The sequence below is a fragment of the Saccostrea cucullata genome, unplaced genomic scaffold (genome assembly GCF_032062105.1).
Source record: "Saccostrea cucullata isolate Sc308-1 unplaced genomic scaffold, CSIRO_AGI_Scuc_v1 ctg2596, whole genome shotgun sequence".
NCBI lineage: Eukaryota > Metazoa > Mollusca > Bivalvia > Ostreida > Ostreidae > Saccostrea > Saccostrea cuccullata.
The window spans coordinates 27,370-46,919 of NW_026919385.1; the positions used below are offsets into that span (position 1 = coordinate 27,370).

General features: G+C 31.7%; 1 protein-coding gene and 1 long non-coding RNA gene across 4 annotated transcripts; one reads left to right on the plus strand and one right to left on the minus strand.

Annotated features, from left to right (window-relative positions):
• Nucleotides 1–4,263: 4,263 nt before the first annotated feature.
• Nucleotides 4,264–18,939, minus strand: LOC134230373 (BTB/POZ domain-containing protein 6-like). Of its 3 annotated transcripts, XM_062712163.1 has the most exons (5): nucleotides 18,787–18,939; nucleotides 9,491–9,619; nucleotides 8,215–8,297; nucleotides 5,811–6,067; nucleotides 4,264–5,697 (listed from the first exon to the last, which is right to left on the minus strand). In XM_062712163.1, exons 4-5 carry the CDS (start codon nucleotides 6,053–6,055, stop codon nucleotides 4,641–4,643), a joined length of 1,302 nt encoding a protein of 433 aa, XP_062568147.1. In that variant the 5' UTR covers nucleotides 6,056–6,067; nucleotides 8,215–8,297; nucleotides 9,491–9,619; nucleotides 18,787–18,939; the 3' UTR covers nucleotides 4,264–4,640. The 3 variants fall into 3 exon arrangements, with proteins under 3 accessions (XP_062568147.1, XP_062568129.1, XP_062568138.1); XM_062712145.1 differs by lacking the exon at nucleotides 8,215–8,297 and having other exon boundaries at nucleotides 18,787–18,938; XM_062712154.1 differs by lacking the exons at nucleotides 8,215–8,297; nucleotides 18,787–18,939 and adding an exon at nucleotides 17,270–17,372.
• On the plus strand, nucleotides 12,704–13,225 carry LOC134230353 (uncharacterized). Its single transcript, XR_009984341.1, has 2 exons — nucleotides 12,704–13,048; nucleotides 13,164–13,225. It is a non-coding gene; the product is annotated as an uncharacterized LOC134230353 (long non-coding RNA).
• Nucleotides 18,940–19,550: the final 611 nt, after the last annotated feature.

Below are 19,550 nucleotides of genomic sequence, written 5' to 3' on the forward strand. Positions count from 1 at the left end.
TTTAACCACTACGCTACGAAGGATATGAATTGTCGACGTCTGTCAGTGTGATTTAAATGAATGGGTTTGTTGAAGGGTACATTTTTTCATAAATTTTCCATTTTCATATAGAAAGGTTCAGATTCCATTTTTGGACAAATGAAATAGATTTCTCATTTACGTTTCCATCATTTCAGAGTGGATACTTCACTCATTCATGTTCAAAATTCATTTTTTTTATAGCTCTAGGTAACCGATTTCTACTAAATATGCTTAACTGTCAATTTTGAAAAAAAAAATTATCAAATGATAAGTCGTTCAGTAAAATAAAAAAATAAAATGTTTTGAAAGTTTTCTTTGAATTTTGAAAATTGATAAACATTTTGTTTAAGAGCAAGGGATTTTCTACGCCTTGTACGCCCTCTTTCTTTATATATTAAAATACATGAGCATATGTTTTGAAAAAATGAAATAAACTTTTATAATTTCCATATTATTTTACAAATTCTTCGGGACATGGAGATTGACCCTTAATTCAGATTGAGATCCCGTGCCACAGTAATTGCTAGCCAAAAATATCATCGCTGCTCAATTTTTTTTTCTCGAAGGATCGTTAATCAACAAAATCATTCGTACCACTGTCTTTCAGTAATTACAGTACTTTGATTTATATTCATATGAAGCAGAATTTGCGCAAAATATTATGCAGGAAAAGATATAAAACACTTGCTGTGGCCTTCAACTCAACTTTTAGATATATTGACGACGTATTGTCAATTCACAATGGTAATTTCCATTCCTACGTCGATACGATATATCTTAATGAGCTTGAGATTAAGATACCACAGATTCTGACACATCTGTTTCATACTTGGATGTTTTTCTTGAAAAAAGACGTTAATTGTAATCTAACAATCAAGCTATATGGAAAACGTGATGACTTAACTTTTCTATCGTCAACTTCCCTTACTTATGCATCAATATACCTTCATCACCTGCGTACGCAGTATATATATTTCAGTTGATTCGATACGCAAGAGCATGCTCTACGTATGAACAATATCTAAAACGAGGTAAATTATTGACAAGCAAGTTGATGAAACAGGAATATCGGCATACTCGTTTAAAGTCATCATTTCGTAAGTTCTATGGTCGATACAATGACCTTGTCAGCAAATACAATTTATCATTAAGTCAAATGCTGGCTAAGTTTTTCATACTTATTGTTAGGCCATTATTTATACACTGAATTGACGACGGATTTTTTCGTTATTTCCCGATCATGACAAGGAGCACACGATGAGTGTGACCGTTCAACGGGGGATGCTCACTCCTCTATGGCACCTGATCCCGCCTCTGATGTTTCGGAGGTCTTTGTTTGCTCTGCTCCTGTTTTGTATTTTTTATGGACTTTGAGACTGAATTCTGTTCGTTATCTCCAGATCCTTCATGCAACCAATTTGTATTATTTTAATGGAACTTTGAGCTTGATATCCATGCATTATCCTCATAGTTTATTTAAGCATTGAATTAATATTTTTGGCTGTCTTCGGTCCTATAACACACCTGGCCGTGCCGACAAATTGAATACCGCGCGTTAGCGCGGTATGATAAATTTGTCGGCACGGCCAGGTGTGTTATAGGACCGAAGACAGCCAAAAATATGAATGCAATGCTTATATTTACATTCTCTAATTTTCCTTCTTCATAATTGCTTATTTCATTAATATTCAATGTGAACTTAGCGCCCTTCAAAACTAACGTGGTTAATAGACGTTAGAGCTGTTTGTGACGTCAGATGACGTTGCAAAGTTAAATAACGCAAACAAACATTGCGAGGAAAAAAAGGGACAAATACATTTTAAACGCACATTTGTAGTATTTTTACGTTAATTTAACAGGATTATAGTATTTGATTAAATTGAGTCAAAACATTGTACATTTTGGTGTTCCTAGATTATAGAAAATGCATGTAGTCCCTGCTGTGTATTCTAACGCGCGGTGACAAGGTTTCGTGTGTGTTATAGAAATTTGAATGTCGTGGATTTCTAATTAATTTCATAAGGAAAAATACACGGAATGTAAATATTTTACAAAGGAAGAGCGAAAAAATGACATTTGAATTTTACAATTGTATGAATTTAAATTTTAATTCAAATATTTTAATGATAAGCATTTACCCATCTGAAATTTTAAAGGTTATTTCATAAGTATTTGAGAATAATTCATAACTTGTAGTCCCAATCCTTATTAAATTACTCAATAAAATATGTTTAAAGTATAACTTGTCGTTTTTCTTCAAAATTTCATGATTTGATAAGCTCAAAGATGTCCCTGTGATTTTTTTTAATTATACAGTGTAATTACTTCAGCGCATGATTTCAAAGTGTATATAAAAAATTAATTTCAATAATGGAAAGGTTTTGAGGATATAAATTGTTAAACATTGGTTTTTCCCTAATTTACAGAAACACTTCACATCAAAGAACAATTACCTATGCAATATTTCACAAAACGCATTAGATTGCTGTTTTAAAATTTAAATGGTACGCAAATCGGTAATGCGCTTGCTCCGTGATCGGGAGGTCGTGAGTTCGAATCTCAGCCGCGACTGACCCAAGTCGATAAAAAATGGGTACATGTTGCAACTTTTCCTTCGACATGCTCTCGGCACTTTGAAGTGAAAGTTGCGGGTCCTTCGGATGAGACATCTCTACATTAGTGAAAATTTCTCAACTAGTGAAGTAAAACAACATACAATCAATCAATAAAATTTGAATGACATTTATATCTCCACTGCTTAGTTTTATCGTTGAATGCATGTATTTTCTTTAATATTTTTCAGTATAGATTTTTTAAAAAAATAAATCAAATACTTAAGAGTCGTACATCTCCTGTTTAAAGTCAAGTCGGAAATTCTATATTTGAATCATTCTTCGCTTATTTTTATTTGCAGCTAAACATTTCTGGATGACATCACCTTAACATCAAATAGTAATTAGTGTCTATATCTTTCAATCAAACATATTGATTTCAAACAAATATATTTCTCTTGAAAGAAACTAATTTCATTACCGGACTTTTTAAAAAGTAAAAAGATACAGATTGCAATTTTTTTTCACTTCCCACTGAAACATCTCTCTCACATTGGTGAAAAAATACCCTGTTTTTAGTAGTTTTACTTATCTATAAGGATATTGTTGTTTGTGAAGCTTATAAAAGGTTTTCCTGTAAGTAATATTCCCATTTCTCGAAAGCCGCACCCTATAAGTCAGTACTGGCTCTGTATTTATGTGTTGTGTCTTGAATATCCAACAATGTCTGGTAAGTAATCTTTTTCGAATGTAAGCATAGAATGTAAACATGAATAATTCATTTCTTTTGGATCAAACTATTTCAACAAAACTATAAAGATACAGAATAAAGAAAAATGAAAGATAAAGACAACAATGAAATACCAAGCTCAAAACATGGATTAATTGTCAAAAATTTATTGTAACATTACAAAAAAACTAAGCAAAAAGGTTTTTTTTATGAAATCGATCACTTTTATTTTTCATTTTAGAAGGAAAATTACTAAATCTTAAAAAAATTTCAAGAAACAATAAGCTTTGTACTTTCTAATTCGTATCTTATTGACTTTCAGATGCAAGTTCGGTTTGGAAGAGCTGGCAGAGAAGCGCCACGGCAGCAAAAAAATATGGTCCTGATACTTATTACAAATATAAAGGGCACTGGTACTGTAGAGAGAAAGGCCGCGGACATGCCGATTCCTACCTGAAAAAATACAAAGAATCAGGACGATCTATCACATTTGAAGCATCTATGGAGTTTAATGAAACGAAAAAAGACTTCGTAGAGATGACAGGAAAACACAATTCAAGACAGAACAATACTATTCCGATAAGCAAAATGTCAACTGTAAAGTAATAAATTGGAAAAATAAAACTAATCCCCAGAAACTACAATGACACTCCAGATTGCCAGATGTCAGCTACGTGTAATAAATCTATTAAAAATAACTTTAAAAAGATAAAGCTGTCGTTGGGATAAACTATTATTTGATTTAATAAACTAAAATGTTAATCAAATTATCTAATTGTTTTGAAATAATTTTTTTTCTTTATATCTTTAGTTTAAAAGATCTTGTGTAAAGTGTCTGAAATATCTTTATTATGGCTTGTCTCCTGTTGGCTTTCCGTGCACATTTCCTCCAGGGTGTCAATGTAAGAATGTAACAGGGAATGAAGAGTGCGTTACATTCTAATCATAAACAGTTGGTACTACTATAGGAATTGTACTTTATTCTCCAGAAATCTTATAAGTAAGCTAAAATTATTTGAAATATGTAAACTATGTCTACAATTGGTAAATCCTGAATATAAGAATATCAAGAAGCACATCTGTTTACAAAAATATTAATTCCTTCTCCTACAGGTAGGCACAATAAATTTGAAGACAACGATCATGGTTGGTGAAAAATGTCAATTATATAACACTTGTTTCTTTAATTTTTTTAATAGGATGTATCTTTGAAAACGTTAGCATTAATTTGTGGGACTTTATAGTCTTTGTCAACACAATAAGAACCTTCTGAATGTAGATTGTTCGACAATGAAAAACGGTTATTAGAGTTTCATAACTCTGCCTTCATTTGATTTTCAAGACAACAAAAGCCCAGGTATTTGTCCTTTGTCTACTGAAGTATTCAACCAGTATTCATAATCGGAGTCCGAGTCTGAAATCTCAGATAAGGCCGAGTTGTAAAAGGTCACTGTTCCGTTTCTAAATGAAACACACTGCCTCCCACGTGTCCCATAAAAAGATTTCACCCAGTAGGAATTACTAGTGGTTACTGTATAGCGTTTATTTGGAACCAATCGTACTGGTCTATTTAGGAACACTTCGTGTATCTTATCACGTGAGTGCTGAAACACGTGGGTATCCACGCTAGCTATGCTTGATTTCTCATGATCGAACACGTCCACAGAGACCACCTGAGTCTCGTATTCCTCCTTTGGGGTATAGACACACACGCCATGAAGAGTTGCTGGAACACTGCATTCAAATGCTATTTCATTTTTATCATCAGAAGCCTGTCTTTCTCGAAGGGTTTTACGAAATCTTAAAACTTGTCTGTAACTTCTTGAAGCTGTCTCAAACATAGATTGTCCCCTTTCACCGTCATTTCTGCTAAAATTATATAAAAAGACGTCGATAACTTCGTCCGCATCAAGTAATTCTGAGCTGGCTACTTTTTTCCCAAAATAATCAGAAGTCATGGCGGGGAAGCGTATGGACTTTATCACGTCTCCCAACGCAATTCTCTTGTTTTTATCTGTTATTGCTAAGCCTTTCCGCGAGCATTCAGCTTCTGCCCAATATAGAGCATGTTCAAACAACAGCTCTTCCTCAATGTTGAAAGTTTCTATGCTAAGAATTGTCCCCAAACAGCCTCTACAAATGTTTCTAAAGGATTCCGATAAAAGAGCCCCTTTTATGTTCGTAACTAAAAATTTCACACATTTGGTTTTTAAGCCTATTAATCCATAGGTATGAGCCTCTTCAAGTATCCCAAAAACATTTTCGATGTCAATTGCATCTTCCATGAATATTTCACACCTTTTAGTTAATTTATCAACACAATATTTCCGCGCACAATAAAGGATAGATGTGACATTTTCGTACGATAATTGGACATCATCTGTGTAAATATATCTGAAAGGAACAAAACAAAAATCTTGTTTTATATATATTTATAAGATACACTTGGATGTAAAAATCTCGTATGATTTAACGGATTCTACGTAATAAACTAATATTTGTCATACTGAAGAAATTGCTGGAAGGTTTCCTTTTCGATGTCTGTAATAATAAATCGTCCTTTTTCAGCTAGTGGGCCTTCAAATGAGGCATAAAATACTGGGCTACGAGAACAGAGAACCAGTTTATGGGCGTGGACTGCCTCCATGTTTGAGCCCAAATAAAGTGTGACGTCACAGAATAATTCATTATTTAACACGTGTTTCAAGCATTCAGCCAGGCTTTTGTCGCACTGCCAGGCATAATCCTCCATTATGAACTATTTCTACAATAAATTTATAAAGATTTTAAGATGAAGAAAAAAGTTCAAAAGAGTTCAATGAGGAAAATCACAAGTTTTAAAGATATTCAGACTTTCATTATTAACCTTTGATCAAACCCTGTGTCGATTTGTTAATGCCAAGAAAAAATCTTTTAAGAATAATTGGCTAAAATTGTCAGTATGTTTGTGCTTAGTTCAGAATCTTATTCCTTGAAATATCTTCCAGTTGCTCTCAAATAGTACGTGTTGATATCTGTACCATGCAGATTTTTTCGGGAGGTGAAGGGTGTAATAATCAAACAGATTCACTGATATGAACATTGTACAAGAGTTAACTAAACTTCACCCGAAATTAATTTTTATGCATTTGACATCCTGATCCTCTCTTATTTCTTGAAAATATAATTAGGGTTGTTTCATAATTTTGGAACCAGATACTAGTACATATTTCAAGGGAAACAACTAGTGATTAATGCTTTAGAATAATAATTTAGACAGGTCATAGCGTACTGACTAATCATCACTGGAGTCAACATAATACAGGATTCACTTCTGTATTTTGAGGTCCGTATTTTCCATATACACGTTTTGTGTTGTTAAAATTGTTATTCCTCCTTGCATTCTAAACAAAATTCATTTTACTATCTGCTTCCCTAAGAGTATAATATTCAAATTACCCTTCAATATCCATGAATGTGATTTAAAGGACTACTATTTTATCATTTTACCAAAATTATTGAAGACTGATTGAATTTTTAAAAAATGCTACAAACGGGTTCAATAAAGATTGCAAAGCAATTGTTCATCCTACTAAACTTATCCGAGCTGATGGCGCAAATGAGCATTTTCCTAGTAAGGAATGTCCGGCATCCGTCTGTTGTGTGTCATTTTGTCATTATGTAGACTTTCACATTTTCGATTTGTTTCCAGAATCCATGGAAGAATTTCAACCAAAATTTGCTGAGTGAATCCTTGTGTGAAGGAAATTAAAGTATGTTCAAATGAAAATCTACGCCCTCTCTCAAGGGGAGATAATTTAAGAGTAGTGAAATAAAAACGGCGTCTTTGATCATGAAAAGGTCATATCAATAACCACTGAGCTAGAAAGAGGGAAGTTTACATATTAACATGTAGGAAAAATCTCTATAATATTTTTCTCAAAAACGGTAAATCATGGTAGCGAAGAATTTTTTCCCCCTTAAAATCTTCTTAAAAAAATCATTCATGAATATTCATATTTAAATTGAAGTATCATCATGTAGTGCAGATTCAAGATAAAAAAGAATCCTAAGATATCTTCCAAGACAGCAAAGATACGGTTATCATAGTTTATAAAAGCATCTCCAGTTAAAAGACACATGGAAATATTAACGTGTGCTTTAGTTGCAAGTCTGCAAAAATCATAACCCCTGAGTAAGGGCAGGGCCACAATGGCCAATCAATTATTTTTGAAATAGGAATACATTATAAATATGTTTGAAATTATCAAGCCATAATTACCGGCATTTGTATAGAAACAACGTCAGTTAATATAAATTCAAGTTTTGGAAAATAATGCCTCTGTCTGTCCTCTGGAGATTTAAAAAAAGGTTAAACAACTTATATTCTTTCAATGTTTGAGTACTACACTGTTATATCTGTTATAGAAACCATGAGAATCTTATTCTCTTATTCTAAGACGTTATAATCTATATCAGAATACACTGAGATTTTATTGGACCAAACCTAATTCAATCTGTCTTTCTCGTAGACTAGTACACGACCCAAAATATGAGGAGAAAAATCATTAAAAAATTGAACACAATTCACAGTTTGAGAATATCATTGAGTCAATGAGAATATCATTCAGTCAATTGAGTCAAATGCTGACTTACGTTTTCCATACTAATTGTTAGTCCATTTATTATACACGTAATTGACGACGGATTTTCCCGTTATTTCCCGTTCATGATAAGGAGCACACGGCGGGTGAGACCGGTAGGCAGGGGATGCACACTTCTCCATGGCACCTGATCCTACCTCTATGTTTTTAGAGGTCCGTGTTTGCTCTGCTCCTATTTTGTATTGTTTTATGGACTTTTGATCTTGAATACTGCTCGTTCATTCCATATGTATCATTCCATCAGCTATTTATGCAGATGATAACTTACCTTGGAGCGCTGTATATATATTTTTTGCTCCTGTGGTCATTGATAACCACGTAAACCCGGGTTAGTTACCACTTAATAAAGGCCTGAGAAGAGAAACATATACCAGTCAGAGGCATAATGTAAACAGGTAAAAAGATTAACACTGACATAACTTATGTTACACTCACAGATGTTCTTTTTAAAATAGCTTAAGTTACTTTTATATCCAATTGTGTCATTGTTTTTGTCCAAGATTTTATACAAGACGCAGTGCATAGACTCCAATTGAGGATTGGTGAGAAGGTGGAGATAAATGATATTTCACTGGTTATTTTGATTTTGTGATGTTATTTACGTTTTGGTCTAGTTTTTATCTGAATAAATCAATTCCTATAATTCCCGAGACTTTGATTTTTTTTTTTTTGGATTTATTAAGCTTTAAAATTACTTAAACAGGTGCACGATGAAAAACCTGCAATGCACGGGTTGTGAAGGTCGGGTGAAATGATTCAAAATAACTTATTCATGTTAAAATTCTACTATTATTTTATTAAATTATTTATTAAAGATGACTTATTTCAGTTACTAAAGATTGTGAAGGAGTAAAGAGAAATACTGTAAAAGCACAAATATTCGTGGGGGATTAAATTTCGTTTATTTCGTTGTAAACAATATTCAACGAAATTAAATCCCACACGGAATTTTATATGACTATATATTGAATAGGGTTACTTTCAAAACAACGAAATTAAATGCCCACGAAAATATTCATGATGTCAAAACAACGAAATTTTATGCCCACGAAAATTTGTGCTTCTACAGTAACTCGGTCCCCAGAAAAACGCGCTAAAATGTAGTGTCGCCGAAGGCGACTTCAGTGTATGTGAGAACGCGTAAGGGATCGAAAAAAAAAATACGAATTTTTTTTGCCTTTTTGACCCCAAAATCGAATTCTACGTTCTAAAAGTTTATTTTAAAACTTCGTTTTAAAGTTTTTAACCTCGTTCTCTGAGAAGATTAATATATATTGTTTATTCATGGAAAAATCGACAAAAAATAATTCTGAACGAAGAGTCAGGGTTAGGGTTTTTCATATTTGATATACAATTACTTGTTTGCATTATGCTATTGCCTCGAGAGAGAGCTTTCTAGTATATGAGTCAAACTGGAGATTGCTAATCCTTAAGGTTTCGTTTTAAACAATTATTAGAGGAAGAATTTTAAAATCATACTCTGCTTATATATAAATTTATTCAATTGCAAAGAAAAGATGTATACACATGATGTGATTACTTACCTCTACGTTCACGCAATGTAAATAACATCCCGGTTGAAAAGAACACAAAGCTAGACACTGCATAGTAAACAGGGAAGGAAGAATAAATACCACGTAATCCTCATTCCCGCTTAATAACAATTTATAGACCTGAAAATATAAACAAACAGGTAAGAACAATCAATATGCCATAAAATCACGCTTAGCATATATGTGCGTAGTAAACATCGGTATACTAAATGTCCAAATGTCATAAAATTCCTCTTGTAAGAATTTAAAGAATAGTCTTTAAGCGATGCGCCTCACGTACACCTTAAACTATTACGCATCTGACCATTCTGTGCTCAGGTCACAAACTAGACCATTGTTTTTGGGTCGATGAAATATTTTTACCTGAAAAACTGAAAAGTTTACAATTTTAGAAGCTACGGGAAAATGTTTGCCTTTTAAAGTTATACTGCGTCTCAATTTTAATGATTTATCGTGTGCCCCTATGGAATATTTTGGGCAGATAGCTATTAAATAACTTTAAATTCATTCAAACATTAACTGCAAACGTATCAAAGCGCTCAAAATGTAAGAAATGGATACAGCTATTTTTTCAAAAAGTAAGTTACTTGAACGTTTGCTCTTTCATTGTTTTGGTTTTCCTTGAGTAAATTTACAAATCAATAAAAAGGTATCACTTAAGCATGAATGAAATGCAAATCCATACAAACATTAATTTACTACCTTTCTTAATCGGCTGGAAAAACTGCTGAGATGTGATAATTGATCCTGCTGATGTTCTGTTACATGTAATGTTTAAAGTGTTGTATTAAAGACTTCAATTAGAATATATAATAGTATAAATATCCTTTTTTCATATGTAACATGCAGGAATTTAACTTAACTACATGAAAATATTCACATTTGATAAACCATTTTGGTGGATATGCTTCTTTGATTCCATTAAAGAAATTCCATGTTGGAAAAATTCACCGTGCTTACCTTTCGGCCTTTTTTTGAACTCTTTGAACTCTTGTTGCGTAGTTATTCAAACGTAGTAGCAATTGAATAAGAAATTGGAAACCCTGTTTGTATTAATTTTGAATAATATATACATAATTATCCATCACTGGATACATAACGCTCTATTGCCCTTGAAACTCATGTAGTTGATATTGAATTAAAGATAGACAACATTTCTCAATTGATTTTGTTTTCAATACATACATTTTGTATGGAAAAGGTAAAAAAGCATACATCGATCAATTCTATGATCCCTGTAAATTTTATTATCATGGAAGGGCAAAAGAGCGACCCCTTGCACCTTCAGAGCTTTACTGTTCTGAAGAATCAATATGTGATTTACCACACTTCTTATATTAGTTGCAGCACAGAACTTCTGTGGTTCGTCATCAGCAATTTATATTAATGCGAGCAATGACGATTGGGGCTTGGTAGAGAATTTACTGGAATCTGCATCAACCTTCTAACAATCTATTGGAATTCCCATGGGTACCAATTGCACCCCGTTATTTACAGACCTATTTTTATATTCATATAAAGCAGAATTTTTTCAAAATCTTTTACGTGAAAAGAAGAAAACACTTGCCGTGGTCTTCAACTCGACAATTAGATATATTGACAACGTTTTGTCAAATAACAACAATTATTTCCATTTTTATATGTCGACACGATATACCCTAGTGAGCTTGAAATTAAAGATACCACAGAAGCTGATACATGAAATTTATGAGATAACGAAAAGTATTCAAGCTCAAAAGTCCATAAAACAATAAAAAATAAGTGTAAATCAAATATGGATCTCTGAAACAACAGAGGTGGAATCAGGTACCATGGAAGAGTGAGCATCCCCTGCCGACCGGTCACACCCGCCGCGTGCTCCTTGTCATGATCCGGAAATGACGGAAAATCCGTCGTCTATTCAGTGTGTCAATAATGGACTGACACTTTATATGGAAAACGTCAGTCAGCATTCAGTAAGAAATTATACTTGGTGACAAGGCATTGTATCGACCATAGCACTTACGAAATGATGACTTTAAACGAGACTGCTGATATTCTTGTTTCATCATGAAGTAACATGTATTTGTATAAAACATTCAGTATAATATAATAATAGAACAATTTTTAAAACGAGGTTATATAAGTTATATAATACTAGTAACAGGTTATTAAACGTGAAAGATAAAGAAAGTAAACAGTGATCGATATAAAAAAAACAAATCTATAAATAACTCAAATATGTGAAGAGGATATAAAACAGAGACCCCTGGGAATTCCCGAGGTGGGATCAGGTGCCTGGGAGGAGTAAGCAATATAAAAACAAAGATCCAACAATTGGTATGAAACTAGTCAGCCAAAATATGACTCAAAGACAAGAACTACACCTTAAAAGTTAGTCGACATCAGCTAGAATGCATAAACACGAATATTAGACAGTTACAGTTTTTAAAGGACACAAGGTAAAAATTAATATGTACAAGATCGACAGAAGGTACTGATTAAAAAAAAACAAATGAATTGAACAGAAACAAATGCAAATGTCAATAATATGGGCGAAAAGGTATATGAATATAAGATAGAGACAAACTACACAAAGGAAAGTTTCAAAGGTTGGAGGTCGGCTTAATCCCAAAATTAATGAAAAAAAATATATTAAAAAAAAACGTTTCTACTGAGATGAGGTCAATTATATGTACAATGAATTGCGTTTACACGAGCGAAACAAAATTATCGTTACAATTTACACTGTAGAAACATACGCCATTAATGTGTTCAAAAACTATCCCATGTTAACGTAAAAGACAATTCTAGGAAAAGGCTTTATGAACAGCCAATATCTGCGCTCCTTGAATATTGGGAAAACCTAGCTGTACGGGTTCAGATGTTGCAATATACTAAATGAAATTGTAAGCAAAATTTTACCATGGCAAAATACGTCTAACTCTTACTTTTTTTTGTCTGTACCCTTGCACACAGAAAGAAATCATAAAGGAGGATTGAATTCAGAACACGAACAAGACAAAGTTTTACAGAAGGAAATTTTTATCGATTTTGGTAGCCCCAACTCACATATGCATTGTTGCAATTACAGACGCATGCAAGTGTTTTATTTCAAAAATATTTTCATTTATTTCAAATAAATATGATAGAAGTTCAACTCTTAAACTGAATTCAAAATGACGATCTAAGTAAACTTGAATTTTACAATGAGAAGTTAATTTTTAAACAGGATCTAATGGGAGTCTAGGAAGACTGATTAGTATTCCTTATCTTCACATTTTACATTGGAACATTGCTTTTAATTTTAATTTTTTATGCCAGAAAGTCCTGCCTAAACTTTTCAGAGTTCGCCTTATAATAAAAATATATCACCACTAAGACCTTAAAGCAAATTAAGGAAATTAAAAAATATGTTATTTTTAATATTTCGCTTCATATTCTGTAAGCTAATTAGGCAAAATTTAGATCATTTTTTTAAAAAAAGAGCATTCTTCATAGTAACCAGAAATGTCTCTCATGTTCTAAATCTGCGTCGAAAAAGAATCTGCGTAGTTGTACATAGCAAAGGTAATCGAACGGTATTCCTTATCTTCACATTTTACATTGGAACATTGCTTTTAATTTTAATTTTTTATGCCAGAAAGTCCTGCCTAAACTTTTCAGAGACATTAACCTTTACAAGGTAATCGAACGGAGACATTAACCTTTACAAAAATAACGTAGGTATATATCATTTTACATGTTTTAAGAGGACCCCTAAATAAAGTAAACAGTTTTCGAATCATTAAAGCCACTAATTATGACATTCTTATGTTAATGCAAAATATGTGTATAAATTTCGATTCCGACTGTACCTAAAACTATAGGATATTATCAGATATCCAACGTGTAAATGTTAAATCTGACAATATAAGTGAATAAACTGTATACATACCATTGCTTCCTATACTTAATTCTAATGCAGAGTACTGAAACCGAAAGTACAAAACCCGGAAGATACCAGCATAAGGAAGGTCAATATTTACTGCCACAAAAATGTCAGTATGCGTTTATATTTTCAGAATATGGGCGCTCTCCCGCACTTTAGTTGCAGTTGAATGTAAAAACGAGTTTTTAAAATTTATTTGAATTCGTGAAGTTGAATATAAAAAGATTCTTTAAAATTATTTTATTTTTCATAGTATATTGTATATTCAAAATGTTCTTTTTTGTTTGGTTGGTTTTTAAAACGATGGAAAAAATGGAAAATGCAAGAGTTATTATTGAGGGTCGTTACTTTCTTTGGGATAAAACGTTAATTAAAAAGGTATAAATCATACGACAATAATAATCAATTTTAACTTTAACCTCATAAATAAATCTTATATCAACGTACATCATTTGATACAGCGCAGTTGGCAAATTTTCACATGTTTTTACACGAGATAGATGAAACCCATTTTTCATTCTTCATAATCTTCCATTCTGTAGAACTATATGACATTTGGCATGTTATAGAACCTAAATATATTTTTTCTTAAAGAATGGGAATTGTTGTCTGAATATTAAGAAGCATATCTCACTTCAAAAAATGAATATGTTGCAAAGGAATTCTTTGGAAATTATAAATAAAATGTTATTCTGGGAATTTTACATTTTCAATTAAAAAAAAGAAGCCTTTTACTTTGAAAAATCGTTCCATGGTAATTTTTTATGAGAGATATGATATAACCTCAATGCTCACTTTTTAGTATGAATACAAGACCATAAAAAAGTCAAAGTAAAAATGTAAAAAAAAAAAAAAAAAAGTAAGTTAGCAGATTGTCGTCCAAATAGGTGAATTACATAAAGATCAAAAATAAGGACATGAACTCACAAAAATACCGGTACATAACAAGTACAAATAGGTCAAGAATTAGAACACAGCAGTTTAATCGAATAATTGCATTCATATTTCAAATTATTTTAAAGAAGGAAGATGTATTGAGAGATACCTGCTGATTTATAAAAGAAGTTTGAATAATTAAGGCAACAGTATTTGATATTTACAACGTGATATGAATATCAATCAATTTTTTTTATCTTAATAAATATACTCAGTATATAATGGGATTTGAAACAAGGTTTTAAGACATATTTCGCAAAATTGGTCATAATTATGGTTATAAAACACAAGTGATTCCATGATTTAATAGTTAACATGTTGAAGGGAGTGCCGTTTTAAAGATAGAAAAAGGAGAAACTTTTAGAGTACTGTGCAACAATATATTCAAGAAGTGGTGTAAATCAGATGTGAATACTTAAAAATTCCAAGGAACTTTTGGACAATTTGAAATCACAAGATTTCACCAAAATCAACAATTTAAAAACTTACGATTTTTCAACCTTATACACAACCATTCCCCACGATAAATTAAAGTCCAGGCTTTTTGATATCATCGGCAGCTGCTTTTTCAATCAAAATGGAACTCGTAAATTTACTTACATTGTCATTGGTCATTTGCAAAATTATATATTTTGTTAAAAAAAACATTCTGATTGTACACACGAGTACCCTGAAGTTGACATCAACTTGAGTTTCTGATTGACAATATCAATAATGTTTTTGGAGACCGGGACTATCTATTGGAATCCCAATGGGTGCCAACTGCGCCCCGTTATAAGCAGATCTATTTTTGTATTTACATAAATTAGAACTTGTACAAAATCTTATGCGTGAAAATAAAAAAAACAGTTGCTGTGGCCTTCAGCTCGACATTTAAATATATCAGCCACGTATTGTGAATTAACAATGGTAATTACCATTCTTATGTCCATACGAGATATCCTGGTGAGTTTGAGATAAAAGATACCACAGAGTTTGACAAAGCTGTTTTATATTTGGATATTTTACTTGAAAACGACGATAATGGTAATCTAACAACCAAGATCTATCTTTGATAAACGTGATGACTAACTTTTCTATTGTCAACTTCCCTTACTTATGCAGCAATATACCTTCATCACCTGCATACGGAGTTTATATCTCTCAGTTTATTCGATAAGCGAGGCATGCCCTACGTATGAACAATTTCTAAAACGAGTTTAATTATTAACAAACAAGTTGATGAAACAAGAACATCAGCAGTCTCGTTTAAAGTCAACATTTCGTAAGTTCTATGGTTAATAAAATGACCTTATCAGCAAATACAATTTATCATTGAGTTAAATGCTGACTGGTGTTTTTCATACAAATTGTTAGTCCATTATTTATACACTGAATTGACGATTTTTTCCGTTATTTATCCAACTTGACAAGGAGCACACGGCGGGTGTGACCGGTCAGCAGGGAATGTTCACTCCTCTATGGCACCTGATCCCACCTCTGATGTTTCGAGGTCCGTGTTTGCTCTACTCCAGATTTGTATTGCTTGTAGATCTTTTGAGCTTGAATACTATGAAACTGGTTGATATTTTTGGATTAATTTGTCTGTAAGATATGTATATTTCAAATTGTTAAAATATTGTTTCAAGGAGATTTTAAGCTTGCTTTATATTTGTCATCTTCATATTTCAGTAGAAAATATCAATTTTGTAAATAGAAATGTTAAATTTGAAGTTCCTATTACAAGTTCGTATATTTTTTTCAACTTCCAGTTCAAAAATTTTTAACCTAAGTTAATTTTTTACCAGGTTAACAAATGTTTGTTTGCACTTTCTCAACTCATAAGCTGTGGATTTATCAAAAATCAAATTTGCTCAGGTTTAGTTGAAAGTATACATTTTTTAGGTTTAATTTTTTATGAGCTTAATAATATAAAGAAAACGTTAAGAACAGAATTTATGGAATGCTGAACTTAATCGTTTTATCTGCAAATGCATAAAAGTACCCGGTATTTAATATCTATTATTATTTTTTTAAGTAATTTGTAATGTGTTTTGCAAGTTTTAACAAATATAGTTTTAAAAAGTCTCCTACATTTTCTTCACTTCTTCAGTTTAACCTAGCTTGTTTGAAGGGGAAGTGTCAGTTCTCGGAAAACCTGTTTGTATTGTGTTTGTGAAAGTTTATGTAGGCGGCTTTGCGGCTTTATTCTTACTGTGTCGTCAACACGTACTCAATGTTATATTTTAGTTGCTGACGGATTTTTTTCGTTTTTTTCCGAACATGACAACGAGCACACAGCGGGTGTGACCGGTCGGCAGAGGATGCTCACACCTCCATGGCACCTGATCTCACCTCTGATTTTTTGGAGGTCCATGATTGCTCATCTGCTATTTTGTAATGTTTAATAGACTCTTGAGCTCGATTAATGTTCGTTATTTTTCATATATTTCGTCATATCAACCCCTTGTATAAGAAATTATGTTATTTTTATTCCTGTACTACAGTACCTGATAATAAGTGAGTCATTATTTTATTTTTCTACTATATATTTCATTGACTAAAATACCATAAAATGCAAAATTCTTAGCAGTTTCTTTACATTATTTCAAAATAATTTTATCTGTATGTATTCTGATGATATTATAGGTCAATAGCTAAATAAACATTTTGAAACTCTAATTGGTTAACAAATCATAGTAATTTGAGGTTTGAAATTTTTATCTAAAAATTTTCATAATTTATTCTCAATAATTTTTGTATCATTTTGTTTAGCATTTTAAGACACGGAATTTTAAACTATTCTGCATGATTAATGCATCATGGAAACTGAGCTAAGATTGACCTGAAAACAAGAATTTATATAAATTGGATTTTCATTGAAATATATAGTGTAAAAATGCAATTATGACTCACTTATGACCATGCTTGTATACTGTTCTTACCTAAGACGAAGTATTTCATTGCCAGAAGTAAAAATCCAAATTATTCCATATCATTTAACATACAATGTAAACCGTTTTGACACGTTAAGTTAATGCGTAATCACTTTACCCCTAAACAAGGAAAAAATATTGAACAGGATTCAAATCCATCTGTACATCTCCATCCAGAATTTAAACCAGTTATGCACAAAAGGAGGTCAAAATTATGTACATTTCTTAAATATTAATCTATGCATAGAGCTAACTCCATTTAAGGAGAAATGATACTGGATTTAAAAAGTAATACATATTTTAATATAATCGCTTGGATAATTGTTTTAATTTAACAAAGAGGATGGGATTTACAAATTTCAATCCGCTACGCAACAAGAGTGGGTTTCCCATATTCAATTTACATCCTTTTAAGATGAGATTTCATAAAAAGTATTAATTTAAAACTCATTAGGCATGAAAACTATTTAAAATATAGATGGTAGTAATCTCTTATCTCACACTGAATATTTGAAATCTGATTCATGTTTTAGAAGGCAAAAAAATGGAAATAACATAGGGCCAAAAGCACGGACCTCCGGGAATTTCAAGGGGTGGGATCAGGTGCCGAGGAAGAGAAAGCATCCCCTGTCTACCTATCTTTCCAGCCATAATCATTTTGTATTGATCAGGTGGACTGAACATTCCGCAAAAAAGCCTAACAATTGATATGAATCAAAATAGCTTACGGAGAAGGAGCTCAATTTTATAATACGCCTGCCAATGTAATAAAAAATCCCCCATTTCAAACCTAAAAATAAGATTTGTAAAAAATCTAGGATAACAAAATCTAGATCGATCTAGATGTTTAAAAGAAATGTTCAAGGAGAGTATTAAACTAAAAACAGTTATTCTTTATTTTAAGATCTAATAAATATGACAAAGGTTTGGTGTCCGGAGAACGCGATATAAAGTTAATTAGAGCCGGGTCGCCATAACGGAGGTCACTCAGACGTCCTCAGTAATAAAGCCCAAATATTGGTATCTTTTTTTGGTTCAAATTTAGTGTATTTGTTTTTTATGAAGTCAGAATAAATGTAAAGTATATGGTAAAAGAATTAACATAGTTGTACTGGATCAAGGCAGCTTAAACTTTGAGTGCATAAAGTGCATATTTTCTATAAAAAGTAGAAATATAAATGTACAACAATTCAGGGAAGGAAAGGACTGAACACTTGATACAATACAAGTCAATATTTTCCAGAGTTGTACTACATCAAGGCAGCTTAAAATTTGAGTGCATAAAGTGTATATTTTCTATAAAAAGTAGAACTATAAATGTACAACAATTTAGGGAAGAAAAGGACTGAATACTTGATACAATACAAGTCAATATTTTCAATAAAATTAATGTCGTATTAATGAGGAATGAATATCAAAAATCTTATTAACATAGACTGTTTACAGTCAATTAAAATTAATCAATAAATAACTTTAAAATAATTAATGAAATAATAAGTAAATTCAATTTTCAAATTAGACTGTACCTGGTTTTTGTAAAACTAATCAAAAGTTCCTCTTTTCTATAGAATTGAATCGATATCAACGTTGAATATCCTATTTTGTTTTAGTTTCTTCTTGGAAGAGTCAAATATTTGGTGATTTATTTTGTTAATGGTTTTTCTTGTCCTGTATTTAAATTTGTCCATTTCTATAGCAAAGTTTTATGACGAAATTCTATTTTAGGACAGACATGTCCTTCTTTACAACTGTATTTCAGAGAACTAACGTGTGAGGGTTTTTCCACTTAATAGATTTAGAGAACCCTTAAGTGTGTAAGAAACAATTGTAATGTCAAGGTTTAAAAAGTTTCACATGTCAATTATATCACCATAAATGCAAGATTTACATATGTGGACATATGTTAAAATATATCGCCATCTTGTGGATTACTTAATACACTTAAAGAATAAAATTACAATTTACAGCTCTCACTATAGATTGTTAGGGGTAGTTGTAATAAAATCGATCGCGGTTCGTTGTCGTTTTTTTTTTTTATAAACATCAATCAGTGAGAATAATCTATTATAGCAATTTTGTAATCTTTTTTTTTACTCATATCATTACAAATGCTTTCCTTTGTTTAATTCTTAATTATTCTTCATCATATATATAACATATATTTCCTTACTTTAATAAAAAAAAAATCACACACTAGGTACAGTGGGAGTAATGAACTCTCTTTTTAACTGACAAAGTTTTTTTTACTTTGTTGGCATTTTTTTCCCTTTTTATAAAAATAAATTGTATA